The sequence below is a fragment of the Rhinatrema bivittatum genome, chromosome 9 (genome assembly GCF_901001135.1).
Source record: "Rhinatrema bivittatum chromosome 9, aRhiBiv1.1, whole genome shotgun sequence".
Classification (NCBI taxonomy): domain Eukaryota; kingdom Metazoa; phylum Chordata; class Amphibia; order Gymnophiona; family Rhinatrematidae; genus Rhinatrema; species Rhinatrema bivittatum.
Window position 1 is genome coordinate 31,514,742 of NC_042623.1, and position 13,964 is coordinate 31,528,705.

At 48.5% G+C, this 13,964-nt stretch overlaps 2 protein-coding genes across 3 annotated transcripts in view; one reads left to right on the forward strand and one right to left on the reverse strand.

Annotated features, from left to right (window-relative positions):
• The window catches only part of LOC115099031 (protocadherin Fat 1-like), a 54,512-nt gene extending 50,380 nt beyond the window's left edge, over positions 1-4,132 (reverse strand). For both annotated transcript variants that reach the window (XM_029616284.1, XM_029616283.1), the window contains exon 1: positions 4,037-4,132. The gene's annotated coding sequence lies outside the window, so the exon portion shown is untranslated. The remainder of the gene's footprint in view (positions 1-4,036) is intronic.
• Positions 4,133-6,890: 2,758 nt separating this feature from the next.
• KCP (kielin cysteine rich BMP regulator) overlaps positions 6,891-13,964 on the forward strand; it is a 217,621-nt gene continuing 210,547 nt past the window's right edge. The window contains exon 1 of the mRNA XM_029616324.1: positions 6,891-7,182. Within this exon, the coding sequence (XP_029472184.1) occupies positions 7,008-7,182 (175 nt within the window). The 5' untranslated portion in view covers positions 6,891-7,007. The remainder of the gene's footprint in view (positions 7,183-13,964) is intronic.

Consider the following 13,964-nt stretch of genomic DNA (forward strand, 5'->3'; position numbering starts at 1 on the left):
GAGAGGTACTGGAGGGGGGTAGGGTGACAGCCTGAGCACTTTTGTGCCTGACTATAAAGGGCTGCAGGGATTCACACAGGCATGGAAATGGAAGCCTAGAAACCTAGAATACAACAGCGGAGAGAGACCCCCTTTTCTTCCCTGCAGGCTGCAATACTGAAGTCCCTATTTGATCTGGGACTTTATCCTCACTTCCCCACCACTAAAATATCTTTTATGCCTGCCCATGGCTTTTTGAAATCTGATAACCCCCCCCCCCCCCAACTACTAAGAAGCTGTTCTATGTGAAAGGGATGTGAATCCTGATCTACCCTTCTCTACCTGTTCTAGAGCTAGCAGCACTATCAAAATGTTAAGTAGTAGTAGAAATTCACTTTTGACTGAGAAATTCTTCCTTCTGGTGCATGGTTTATTCTTTAAGGTATCTGAATGTCTCCCCTCTGCCTCCTATCCATCTAAAGCATGCGTTGGGAGATCCTGATGTCTTGCCTTGTAGTGCAGGCTGTCTTCCTTTATGGTAGCCCTTCTGGACCATGGCTGGCACACCTATAAGGCAGCATAGGTTTGTGCTTAGTGTGGAAAGCTGCAGAAGACTGCAAAGAATTCCCCCTGGGCCTGCGAGCTCCCACTGCTGCTTCTCCAACGTCCACCTCCCTTCTGCAGGCCACTTCCAGACCCCCACTCCCTACCTCCAGTCACCCCCTCCCATCATGCTTCCCTTCCCTTCTGAAGCAGCAGGGTGAGCTCCTGGGCCCTGCGGTTATCCTTCCTGAGCGTGGGCACGGTGAACCAGCACAGTCCCTGTGGCAGCTCGGCAGGGTCTTCCTTTCAAACCACTCCTCCAGTTTTCTTACAACGTTCTTCATTCCAGCAGGTGTAAGCCCTGCTGCAGATCTCCGGGTCGGGTTTCAGGCTCCGGAGAATGGAAAGCAGAAAGCCCGTCAGTCAGTCAGTGTACTTGGACAAAGTTGAAATAACACATCTTTTTTGCCCAAGGATTTCATCTTCTGCAACTCCTGGAAGGGAAACGCTACATCTAAAGGCTTCCTCTCCAACCCATTTCTTGTGCCCCTCGTGCCCTTTCTAGTTTTGGCACTGCCACATCACCGGGAACATAAATCACAACCGTACTGGTCTGGAATAAACAGTTTTGCATTTTCCTGAGCAGAAGAGTCTACAGTGTAGGTGAGAGACCATCTGCTGCTGCGGGAGGAGGCCTAGGGGGCTTGGGGGGAGGGGGGGTTCAGATCAGGGTTGTCAGTCCGTGTTTCCTCGCTAGCTTAAACCACTTTTGTTTCCTTGGAGAAAACCAACATTTGAGACAACAGAACAAACCCTGAGGTGGGAGAGAGGGTGCGGAAGGGATGTTTGCAGATGTCTGAGAAACCAGTGTTTGCTGTGGGCTAAGAAAGCTGCACAAACATTGCTGAATGGGAACTCTGGAGGGGACTGGGGAAGCGAAAAAGGGCGTAAAGAAGAGTGCAATGTCTGCAGGTAGCAGACACTCAGCTAACAGTCTCTCCATTCCACTCCAAGGCGCATGCACAGCTGCACACAGAAATACATTCATGTGTACTCATACACTGAATGCATGCATGCATGCACATTCAAACAAGCACACACAGATATACAAAGTGATATACACAGACAGATGCATTTGCCTCCTGTCTCTCACTAGTCAGAAAGCCACCTCTCTCCTCAGTTTTTAACCGTCATTTACATTTTTTTTTAACAATTACCTAAACCGAGTGGAAATCACTGATACCCCAAATTGTATTTCTTTTCTTTAAAACTTTGCTCTAGTCATTGTTTTTTGACTTCCAAAAACAAATTATTGTCTAAGGTGGATGAAAGAAAAATTTTGACTTTGAAGATATTTAAAATGTAATGAGAGCTTCAGCTTCCTTTAATCTAGCCTTCTTTTTTGTGTTTTGCTTTCTAGTATCTGAAATAAATTATGTGGTGAGACCTGCAGTATCTTGCAGATAGAGTGCTCATGGCTCTGGCACTGAAAGACTTTGCAGAGCTGCTGCTGGATAAGAGTATAGCACCAGGACCTGATGGTTCTTAGGTTCCCGCTGTCTTTGATACATGATTCCAAAAGAATTCCTTTCTCCATGTCCAAGCACCCATTTATTGGGGCTGGGAAAAGGGAGATGTTGGAACAGGGGTATACAAGGGAAGATTTAAAAAGTCGAGACAGTACAATAACAATTGTCTTTCAGGCATGTGTGTTCTAAATGCTGAACAGTTTGGCTGCCCAGGGGCTCAGTTTGGCTGACATCTAGAGGAGTGACGTCTCTCACTGACAGAGGATGTATGGATCATCAGTGTCCTCTTGGAGGAATGGATCATCATTCATTTACAGGGAGAAGGAGTAAGTGAAGTTGGAAGAAGACCAGCAGCACCACTCAGGTTATCCACAACCATCTCAATATGGACATCAAGGGCAGGGCGAAGCAGGAAGATATCACTCAGTTACAAAATAGAGGAGAATAAAGAAGAATTGCATAAAGCTATGGGATTTCACACTAATACAACTAAACAGAGTGACAAATCCTAGAGATCATCTATTGGGAGGATACTTAAAAACTACCCCAGTAGTGGAGCAAAGAAAAGCAAACAGAGTGGAGGAGTAGTCTAGTGGTTAACACAGTGGACCAGCGTTGAAATCCCACTGCTTGTGCCCTTGGGGAAGTCACTTTACCTTCCATTGGCTTAGGGACAAAACTCCAATTGTGAGCCCTCTGGGGACAGAGAAATAATTACAGACGTAATCTGTAATCTGCTTTGAAGTGCTGAAAAGCAGAATATTAATTAAGTAAAATTGGTATTAAACAAAGAATAAATTGACTGGAGGAAAAATATAAAAAATGTATTGAAGATATAACAGGTGACTTTGTAAATATCAAAGGGCTGTAAGGAACCTATTCATTGAATTTTACATCTTTAACTAGTAACAGTTTGAGTTGGAAACTGCATCACCTTCCAGTGTGATCATTAATGCTGTTCACTCAGCACATAGTTAAGCTCTGGAATTCATTGCCAGAGGATGTGGTTACAGCAGTTAGTGTAGCTGGGTTTAAAAAAGGTTTGGATAAGTTCCTAGAGGAAAAATCCATAAACTGCTATTAATCAATAAGCGCAATAGTAGATTGAGATTTATTTAAGTTTCAGGTACTTGCCAGGTACTTGGATTGGCCACTGTAGTAAACAGGATGTTGGGCTTGATGGACCCTTGGTCTGACCCAGTATGGCAATTTCTTATGTTATGTAGAAATATAAAGTCAAATATATCATCCAGCAAAATGCCCAAGACAGAGGGCTGAAAATGCTGAATACTGGCAAAATAAAGATTGCAGGAGCCGAAAATACCAAAAACTTCTTTCAAATACAGAACGTGGGAGCTGAAGCTGACCGTGGCGACTCCAGCAATAACATCCAGCTGTGAGCACTGGGGCTATTCACTGCTTTTGCCCATGCAAATAAAAGAGCCACAAGTCCCAGAATTCCTAAGAACAGCAATTAGCAAATCAGGAATACCTAAAGGTGTAGAACTAGTTGGCACATTTTCGAGTCAAAATGTGTGAGTGACCCCCACCTTTCCCCCACAGAAGATCGGGAGCTGCATATCTCCTTGGCAACCAAACTTTTTACCTTAGAAAGGGAACAGAGCAGAACGCCTCCTCGTTACACAGCTGTTGGGGGATGGGAGGTGGAAGGTGGAGAGAGCGCGGCTGCTGCAGCTTTCGTGCTGTCAGCAATTTCTGCTGCATTTTGTTTCAAGGATAAGATAGATGAGCACTGGCAGAGAAGTGTGTAGCAAAGCCCTCCAGGTCTATCCAGCTGTGACGCTCATATGCATCCAGATGTTTCCCCTTTCTGTGCTGATGTAAGGCAGAGCGAGGAATGCTGCCTGTCCCCCCTGACCTATCCAATCTGACCATAAGACCGCAGTCGTCCCCTGTCCTTCCTCTGCAGAGCAGGCTTAGGCCCTTTACGTACTGTGCAATGTTTGAAAAGGTACAGAGCTCACCTTCTATCTTTTTACATCTCTCTGCTCAGTCATTGTTTGGGGAAATGCATTAAGCTGTTCCGCAGCAGAGCTTTTCTACCTCTGGCAGCAGGCAGGCTCCGATCGGTGGTGCAAATTACCGCACCTGATTGGTTGCTCAGTGCAGTGTATGTGACGCCATGTCTGACATCATGGCCAATATGGGCCAATTGGATCCGATGAGTATGAGGTCATGTATGACTCTCATGCTAACATGGCTGCTCCTAGGGATTAGGGGGATTACAGGGGAGCAACCGAAGGGGCCACTGTGCCTGTTGTACCCAAAGTGAGACCCATGCCAACTGTGCCATCAAAGGAGAACGGTGCCTTTAAAAATCCCTTGTTGAAAAAGTATCTTTGCAGCCGAACCTGAACTTCCGTGTAAGTCCAATGTTCTTACAACAAGAAGGGACCCTCTGGGCCTGGGAAAAACTGTTCTTATAAGAGAAGTTCTGTTCCCCTCCTTTCAGCGCCGGAGGCACTGGGGTCCTTCTGGGTCTGTAAGGGTTCACCTTACTGCCCTGTGCTGTGATTTATGGCCCTCGGGCTCACCGGGTGCAGAATTCCTGACAAAAGGATGAGGCCAAGAGAGCAGACCCCAGCTGGAAAGGAGCAAGCTCGAGCCAGGTGGGAAAAAAAAAATCCTGGGAAAGTAATAAACCACACCCGCACACAGATAAAGAATAGAGAAGCAACTTCTCACTGAAAGTTAAAGAAGCCACTTACTGCCCACACCCTGACAGCAGAACCAGAGCTTTGTACCAATATCAGCAACCGGAATACATCCCCAATGAGAGGTTTGCATGTTTCTGCTTTCCCTTGCTGGAAAAGTGGATGTCTCAGGCTTTATTTATTATTATTTTTTGTGATTTGTGATCTCAGGTTTGTTACTACCTTTTCATAAACCAACAATTTTGGTTTTCCAGAGGGGCTTCTCCAGCTTGGCACGGTTCACCCTGCTTGAGCATGTTAGGCAGCGTTTGCAGAGTCGTGAAACATATGTGCCCCTGTTTCAAATTCACTTGCAAACCTCAGAACATGTGCATGCATACATTAGCCTGGATGGTTTTGATACTTTTTTGTGATACTTTCCTGGCTCTCAGGCACGTCTTTTAAAACCAGAAGTTGCAATAATTTTACAAACAAAATTCTTATATGAAATCATTTCTGCACTTTGCCGTGGTATTGCCAGTTTAATTATTGGTGAGCTTATGCTGGAAACCAGGTGGCGAGGAAGTGATTCACAATCGTGTGCCTCGATTCTACAAAATTCCGCAGATATTTCATGCGTTACCTTTTTTTTTTCCTCATGCTGTAAAACAAGCTCCAATATTTGTTTGCTGGCAGTGTGAGAGGAGGCAGAGGAATGGGTCGAGGCCAGCAGCTCAGGGCATGCAGGAGTGCTTATGGATGTGAGCAAGAACTGCAGCCTTTCATGAAGTTTTTACAGCAAAAGCTTTAGAAAAATTCAGATCAACTATGTCTACCGCTTTTCCTTTATGGAGTTTGCTGCCCTGCTAACATTCGTGAAGACCTCCGGGGATTCCTGCCATGTATTCCCCTTTTCCCCTCCATGCATGCGATCCGCAGCGTCAGCGCCTATAAGGCAGCAATGCGCAGCGATGCAGGGGCCGATGCAGTAGGTTTCCCTAGCAACTTGCGTGGATATCCATTGACCTCCATGGAGCTGACCACGAGTTAGTCCCTGCGCAATCGGTAGGATGCTGCAGACTGAGGGCACGGAGCAGAAAAAGATCAGGCAGATCGCACGCTCATGTTTAGAAGGGATCCACCTCGCATTCCTTGCAGCTGGCGGGAAGATAGGGCACAGGGGAGGCAGTATATATTATATAGTGCCCCATGGGAGGGACTGGGTATCAGGAATTCAAGGAGGAGACGCTGCTGCTTGATGTGATCAGGCCCCCCGCTTGGCTATGATGTCACACATGGTATGGAAACAGTCAGAGATGATGTCATTCTTCTCCTTCACGCGCGGGGAATTCTGGGCGTGGCTTAAAGAACTCCAGAAGAGCATCTTTGTGATCTGCTGCGCGGCCATGGGGTGGGTAATGGGTACTGCCGCTTGGCACCCAGGACCTCTGCAGTGTTTCACCGAGCGGGCATGGCTTTCCGGGAGGTCCACTCACCTCTTGGCTTCCTGAGTCCACACCCTGTCTATTGAGAAGGACTGACGTGTTTATATCAAACAGGACATGGGAGCCCAGTATCAGAATCCAATTGCCCGGCCATGTCCCAGTAGAAAACCTACAGCACATGAAGTCAGCTTTAGCCGTTTTCCATAATAAAGGAAAGTCCCTAATTCTCCTGTCGGTCCGCTTTGTCTGTCTTGAAGAGACTGTAAGTTCTCTGGAGCAGGGACTGTCTCTTCCGGGCACCTATGGTAGCCCCTATGGAAGTGAGAATAACTGCTAGCAGCATTGCTCAGCGGGAAGACCAGGCCGCTGCTGCCAAGAGCATGGGGGCTGGCCAGGGACTGGACTGTGGCTTCACCGCTGGAGGGCGCTCTCGGGGGGGGGGGGCAGAATACACACGCAAGGGGTAAACAGTCCTGCCAGCCGGGGCTGCCAAGAGAGGAAAGCGCCTGGCAAGCTTCCAGCTCAGACAGGGGCTGAGTTGGGGTTTGGTGCTGGACTCGGGGGTGCCAGCTGATTCCCCTTCCTGGGTGCCTTTCCTGGGGGGGGGGGGGGGTTTCGCCAGCTCCTTGGCTGACCGAGCCCCGGTGCGCTCAGGAATCCGGTGCTGGCTTTCCCTCCCACCCTCCAGAGGTGGATCCAGTTACAGCCGCGGCTTCCTCTGGTGGCGGCGGGAGCGCACATCCGAGCCAGGAGACGGACAGGCTGCAGCGGGGAGAGAGGGGGGGCTGCTAGCAGGGTCTCCTCTGCCGGTTGCTGCTTCTGCCGGGGCCGCCTGCCGTCTCCTCGCCTTTGCCCCCATGGACGGGTTGCCCGCGGCCCCTCCACTCCTTTCCCTGGTGCGGGACGGGGCGGCGATGTCTTGGCTGAGCTTGGCGCTGCTGACCCAGGTATTGCTGGGTCCCGGGATGCTCTCGGCTCCGGGGGCCGGGGATCCCGACACAGACCTGCCCCTGCTCTACTCGGATGACAACGGTAAGTCCGGGGGCCGGGCTCCCCTGGGGTTGAAAGGGACGCAGAAACCTAATCCCAGTTTACCCCTTCAGACGGATCTCAGATTGATGAACCCTCCTGCATGCGATGCGATTGATAGCCCCACATGTAGGGGTAAAGTGACGAATCTGTGCCCTCCAAGATTCCTGCAGCCCTTCCGGAGCTTTAATACCACGATCTGCGGCCCCCCCCCCCTCATTCCTGTCCCCAAATGCCCTTCCAAAAAGCGGTTGAAAGTTGTTCCTTCTAAATTAGACGCTAAATGGAGCTGAGCCCAGGAGCACTAGGATTCAGCGCAGCTCTGCCCTCTCTGGTCTGGGGTTTGAGAACGGGCGCTTCAGTTCACTGGTGGTCGCTTTGTTCCTCCGAGCCGGCAGCGAGGGCTCAGGGGCGCGAGCCCCACTGCTGTTTATAGAAAGGGCTCTGCGATTCCAGATGCGGGAGAGAGTTCGCCTATGGTGGGGAAGCACGGGAGGAAGCCAGGGCTGGGGGGTTTCCTTCGCCTGCTCGCAGCTGGCCGTGCTTGACTCTGTGGGCGCAGCATCAGCTCAGAAGGATCCTTATTTTGTTTAGGTTTCACTCAGACCTTTTCAGTGGGAGATCAAGCCGAGCTGCCTGCAGGGATTTGAGGTATCCTGCCGTCTCCAGAGGGTTTTATAATCTGGTGGAGAACAGACGATTTGCTGGAATCGTAGCACCACGAGGGGTAGGATTTGAACTCCGGCTTCGCGCGTTCTCAGCCCCCTTGCTTTAACCACTAGGCTAAAGGGAAGGGGCCTTGCAAAGAGGAAGCCAGGCACGGGGCCATCTGCCTCTCTGATTTTTTTTTTAAATCAGGAATCTATCATCCGTAGAAGCTCTCCTTACACGTTCTCATCTGGCTCTCATCAGGAACACATCATAGAGAAGATTGCCAGACGTTTTCGGTCAGCAGGGGAGCTCACTGGAGGCTCTCCCAGGCCTGATTTTACCATAATGTCCAATTTGTTGGCGCGATCTTCAGTTTTGTTATCATAAAATATTACAGACAGCAGAAATGGACTGTTAGCCTGTGAAAAACAAAATTTAGTTACAAAAAAAAAAAAAAAAAAAGCAATTTTTTTTCTGAGGCTAATGAGTGCTTGAAGATGCACAGACAGATCCAGCCTGCTGGCTCATTGGTAAGGCTGTGTAATCTGCCACACAGAAGGTCCCGAGTCTGGTCTTCTGTATCCTAGGTCCGCTGGGACAGGGGATGCTGCGGAAGTAGTGCTCAAAGCCCCTGGGGGACAGGGACGTGTGGTCATCACTCAGGGGTGACACCTAATGGCCAGATTTAGAACCCACGATACAGAAGGAGCCCTTATGCATGGCTCCTGGCCTTCGGGACCATCGTTGCAATAACCAGACGAGGGTCTATTAAAATAGGACAAAACTTCTCAGGATGAAAGCTCATGGCACCAGCTCCAAGCCCTGGTTTTGACTGAATCTGGAAGAGAAAGGAGCAACTGCCAGGACTTAAATAGAAAGATGCACTTCATTGCTATTGCCCGTGGAAGAAAATTTAATAGTCACAGAATGTAACACTTTTAAACATTTGCCAACCTAATAAAACATATTATCTCTATCCAACAACATTATTGATTTTCTATTCACAAAATCTTAGGGATTCCTGATGAGCATGACATCCCTCTGTAGTCTACTGTCAGAAGAGCATGCATGACTGCTCTTTGGCTGCCTGGGTGAATTCCGTGCAGCAGCACTGTACCAGTCTCCTTCCTGGGAGCAGCTGCACGGTTTCAGTCTCCTTCCTGGGAGCAGCTGCACTTTTCCAAGCTTCTTCCTGCATGTGCCAAGCTCCTTCCTGGGTGCAACTGCACTGTTCCAGTCTCCTTCTTGGATGCAACTGCTATTCCAATCTTCTTCCTGAGTGCAGCTGCACTGTTACAGTCTCCTTCCTGGTAGCAGCTGCACTGTTTCAATCTCCTTCCTAGGTGCAACTGCACTGTTCCAAGCTCCTTCCTGCATTGTTCCAAGCTCCTTCCTTGGTGCAGCTGCACTGTTCCAGTCTCCTTCTTGGATGCAACTGCTATTCCAATCTTCTTCCTGGGTGCAGATGCACTGTTACAGTCTGCTTCCTGGGTGCAGATGCACTGTTACAATCTCCTTCCTGGGTGCAGCTGCACTGTTCCATTCTCTCTCCTGGATGTAGATGCTAATCCAGTCACCTTCTTGGGTACAGCTGCACTGTTCCAAGCTTCTTACTGCACTGTTCCAAGCTCTTTCCTGGGTGCAGCTGCTATTCCAGTCACCTTCCTGAGTGCAGCTGCACTGTTTCAATCTCCTTCATGGTGCAGCTGCACTGTTCCAATCTCTTTCCTAGATGCAGATGCTATTCCAGTTGCCTTCCTGGGTGCAGCTGCACTGTTCCAAGCTCAATTTCTGCACTGTTCCAAGCTCCTTACTGCACTGTTCCAAGCTCCTTCCTGGGTGCAGATGCACTGTTCCAAGCTCCTTCCTGTATGCAGCTGCGCTGTTTCAATCTCTTTCTTAGATGCAGAAGCTATTCTAGTCACCTTCCTGGTTGCAGCTGCACTGTTCCAAGCTCCTTCCTGGGTGCAGCTGCACTGTTCCAAGCTTCTTATTACACTGTTTCAATCTCCTTCATGGGTGCAGCTGCACTGTTCCAATCTTCTTCCTGGGTGCTTGTTCTTCCTTTGTTTCTCTCCCTTGAGCCTAGCAGCCGTTTACAGCTCTGAGTGACAGGTGAGCCAGAGCCTGATGTGGAACCCACGTTTCCTGCTTTGCTGTTCAGGGCACTAACCCACCACTCAGGTCAGATCTGATGATGGTCTCCTCTCCGGGAAAAGCACCCACTCAACTGTCAAGAAAACCCACATCAGGTCCTAGTTTTTCTGAGTCCAGGGATGCAAACACTCCCTTGCAGACAGGCTATCTTGCTCATTTTTGCCAAACAAAATGAAATTCTGTTTCATTTTCTCCTCTTACTCATCCCCTGATTCCGGTTCATGTAAGAGAGAGAGAGAATCTCCCTTCCCCCTTATTTCTCCCTCTTGAGAGCTGCGAGGTCTTGGCAGGTATGTTGGGTTGGAAAGCGCTAGGCTCGGACAAGATGTTGTTTTAATGCCATTCTGAGGAAACGTTCAGTACTGTGTCAGGTCAGAGGCGCCCCCAGGAGCAGCTGAGAAAGCGTTTTCAAGGTCTGGGGGCTGCAGTTTGTCTGTGGCGCTGGGAAATGCATTAGCGAGAAGGACGGAGTAGAAAGGGCCGGCCCTCAAAACGTTTGCGGGAAGTGGTGCAGGCGCAGGCTGGATTTAGATATTTTGTCCCTTTGCTCGCCCTTTATGGGCTGCTTGGTTTCATCGTAGATGAGAGCAAGCAGGCAAAGAACCAACCCTTGGCCCATTGAGACTCCCAGAATCTTTCGCTCTGGTTTTCTGCTTCTCTGCTATTTCTGGCTGCTTGGGATGGGTGCGCTCTGTGCTTACAAACTTTATGGAAGACATTGCTCATCCAATGTGTTAGACTTTTCCAAAGCCTCCTTATTCAGGCCACAAGAAATATTGCTTTTGATGTTCAAATAATCTTTATCTTTCATTCATTTTAGCCTCTGCTCTCTGTTATCAGTTCATCCTTTGGAAAAGAGCCTCTCACATAAATATATATTGCATATACGACCATCTGAAATACTTATCCAGTGCTATCCTATCTGCTCCCTAATGCAGCTTTCCTCCCAATGCTTTTTGGATTATACATTGCTCGGTTCATGTTGTGAGAATTTCTTTTCGCAGTTCATTCGACTTTCCCAATCTTATCCAGATCCTTTCTTATAAACAAAAGAAGCGAACCCGGATCTAAACGGAGCTCTCGCAACCCAACCGGAGCTCAAGAGAAGTGCAAGAGAGACGGAGGGAGCGCATGCGGCGGGGACAAAAGTACATTTTAAAAAACTTAGGCTGCATCCCCGTGAGCAGGAAAGTGCCTTTCTCAAAATGTAGAAACCAGAAATTCTTTAAAGAACGGAACACTCTCCCAGCAGACCCCAGAAGGAGCAGCCATGTGAATGCGGGGCTTGCAAATGATAGAAGAAGAAGAAGGGTAATCTGGTTACCAGTGCAGAGAGATTGAGGAGGGCTGAGACAGGGAGGGTGATGCATTTTGGGATTTCTCTTTCCTTGTATTGCATGGCCCAGAATGCTCGGGCCTGGGAGGCGAAAGCCTGTCCCCAGCTGTTTCTTCCTGTGGCTCGGGCTCTGCTCTTGTGGTTCCTGACGTCACATATCCCCCGCCCCCCGGAGAGAATTTGCATACCTTTCAGTGTATTATTATGACTTATTTAGTTGTACTCTTCGGGAGCTCAGACCTCAGGCCATGCCTGCTTGCCATATCTGACTCCTAATCTTTCCTCGCTGACTATAAACACATTTTCTTGTTCTCTCTGTGTCTGCTGGCAGACGGCCAGCCCTGACATCTTAATGTGGAACACACACTTTGGACAGTGGGACTCTGAACTTACAATTCAGGCAATCAGGCCAGGGGCCTCCATGTACCCCCCTCTTCCCTCCCCCTCCCCATCCAGCATATTTCCTAGCCCGGAGGGAGATAAAAGGCCAAGTTGGCTAAAACATGCGATTCTTTTTCTCAGTTTACAGCATCAGTGAAGCCACCTCAGACCTTGCATGAAATACCCAGAGGGCGAGCCTGCCACATAAGGGGGGCTGAGAGCCCAGAATTGTGTCTCTGGGGCCCTCACTTTCGTTCCCCTACCCACCACTTGTGCAGGCCGTGATTGGACGCCCGTCCATAACCCCCGATGCAAAATGGGGGCTAGCACGTCCAAAACATTCATCCAATCGTGCGCATAGGTAATAGCGCTCATCGCATGCAAATGCACATTGATGAGGCTATTATCTATTCTCCCCAATGCAAAAAAAAAAAAAAATGTACGCCCGTCGTGTACAATTTAACTCACCAAAATTAATGTCTGCCCGGAGCAGGCGTTGATTTTGGAGGAGCCCAAAAAGTTACAGAAAAGCAGAAAATACTGCATTTCTGTGCTTCCTCCGACTTAATATCCTGGCAATATTAAGTCAGAGGAACTAAAAAATTAGAATGTCCCAAAAAAAAACAAAAAAACCCAAAAAAAACCATGCTGATGGTCAGGTTAGGAAAAGGGACGCTCTATTAACGAGTAAGCATTTTCTTAACCTGTAGCTGTGCACAGGTTAGGAAAACAGATGCTCTAAAACTGAGGGTCCGTTTTCCTAACTGGCTGACAGCCACCTCTCCCGGGCACCCGCTGCTGAGGAGGCACTAGGGACGTGCACTTTCCCCTAGCGCCTCCTTTTTTCCGCGGAGCCCATTTGCATTGGGCGCTCCGGAGAGATGGATCGGTGTGTGTTAAGGGAGCAGGCGCTCAATCATGAGCGCTCAATCATGAGCGCCCATTTAATGTGCGCTGATATTGCATCGGCCTGATTGTGTGAACTTGTACCAGTCACCGAACTTCCCTTTGTGATGGAGGCACTGTAACTAATCACTATCAGGCCGATACAGTACAGTGCGCTCCGACGGAGCGCACTGTTAACCCTTGATTGGACGCACGTTTTCCCTTATTTATTTATTTATTTTATTTATTATTTTTATATACCGACATTCATCTCAATTGAGATATCACACCGGTTTACATTCAGGTACTTTACATTCAGGTACTGTTATCCCTTATTCAGTAAGGGGCGGAAAACGCGTGTCCAACCCGCTGAACCTAAAAGCGCCCTCAACATGCAAATGCATGTTGATGGCCTTATTAGGTATTCACGCGCGATTCAGTAAGTAAAATGTGCAGCCAAGCCGCACGTTTTACTTTCAGAAATTAGCGCCTACCCAAAGGTGTCCCTAGCACCTCCTTTTGCCCATTTCTACCGCCAGGCCTAATTTAAATACTGTATCACGCGCACAGGCGAGTGGCCTGTGCACGCGCCGGGAGAGCGGGTGTTTGCCCGCTCTCCGGCGGACTTTACTGAATCGGCCCGTATGTGATTTATATGGTAGAGTGCTGTGTACACTGATGGCACTACCTAAGCAGTAAATACCACTACAGGAGAACTTGGGTCTGTAAGGATTGCTAGCCTAGAAGAGGGGGGGGGGGGGGGGTCTCATGGGTAGAGCTGAGGAATTCTTTATGTATATCAGATAACAGAGGTGAATATTTCTTGTTGGATATTCTTGGTTACTTAGTGGCTTGGAAAGAGACACGTGTTACACGAGCAAGATAACGTGGATGAAAGCTATCCCTTCTGCATAATATATAGTGTTCAAAAGCATGCAGTAATACTTATCTGGAACCGATTCAAAGTTATACCCTTAACGGCCTAATTCCCCAAGCCATTCTCCCATATTGTGTCTATGGGAAAAAGTCTTGATGAATCAGGTCCTAGCTCTTTTTTTTAATTCTTTAAGTTTTCGCCCTGCTGTTTCTCTGCATTCCTGTTTGCTGCCATGTTCAGAACGGAGTCGCTGCTTATACACTGAGATCTGATTGGTTCATGCTAGCTGCAAAGCCACCAATCTAATCCAATGTGACAGACCTGCCCCCACCCACTCCATCCGCAAAGGACCTAACAGGATCCCTTGCTAGGACTCTGTTTTCAATATACTTTAAAGAATATTTTGAAGGTTGTTTTCTTCTTTCTGTGAAGGAGGCCATGAAAACCAAAAAAAGCACCCTTTAAGAGATGGAAAGCAGCTCCTACAGAAGAAAGCAG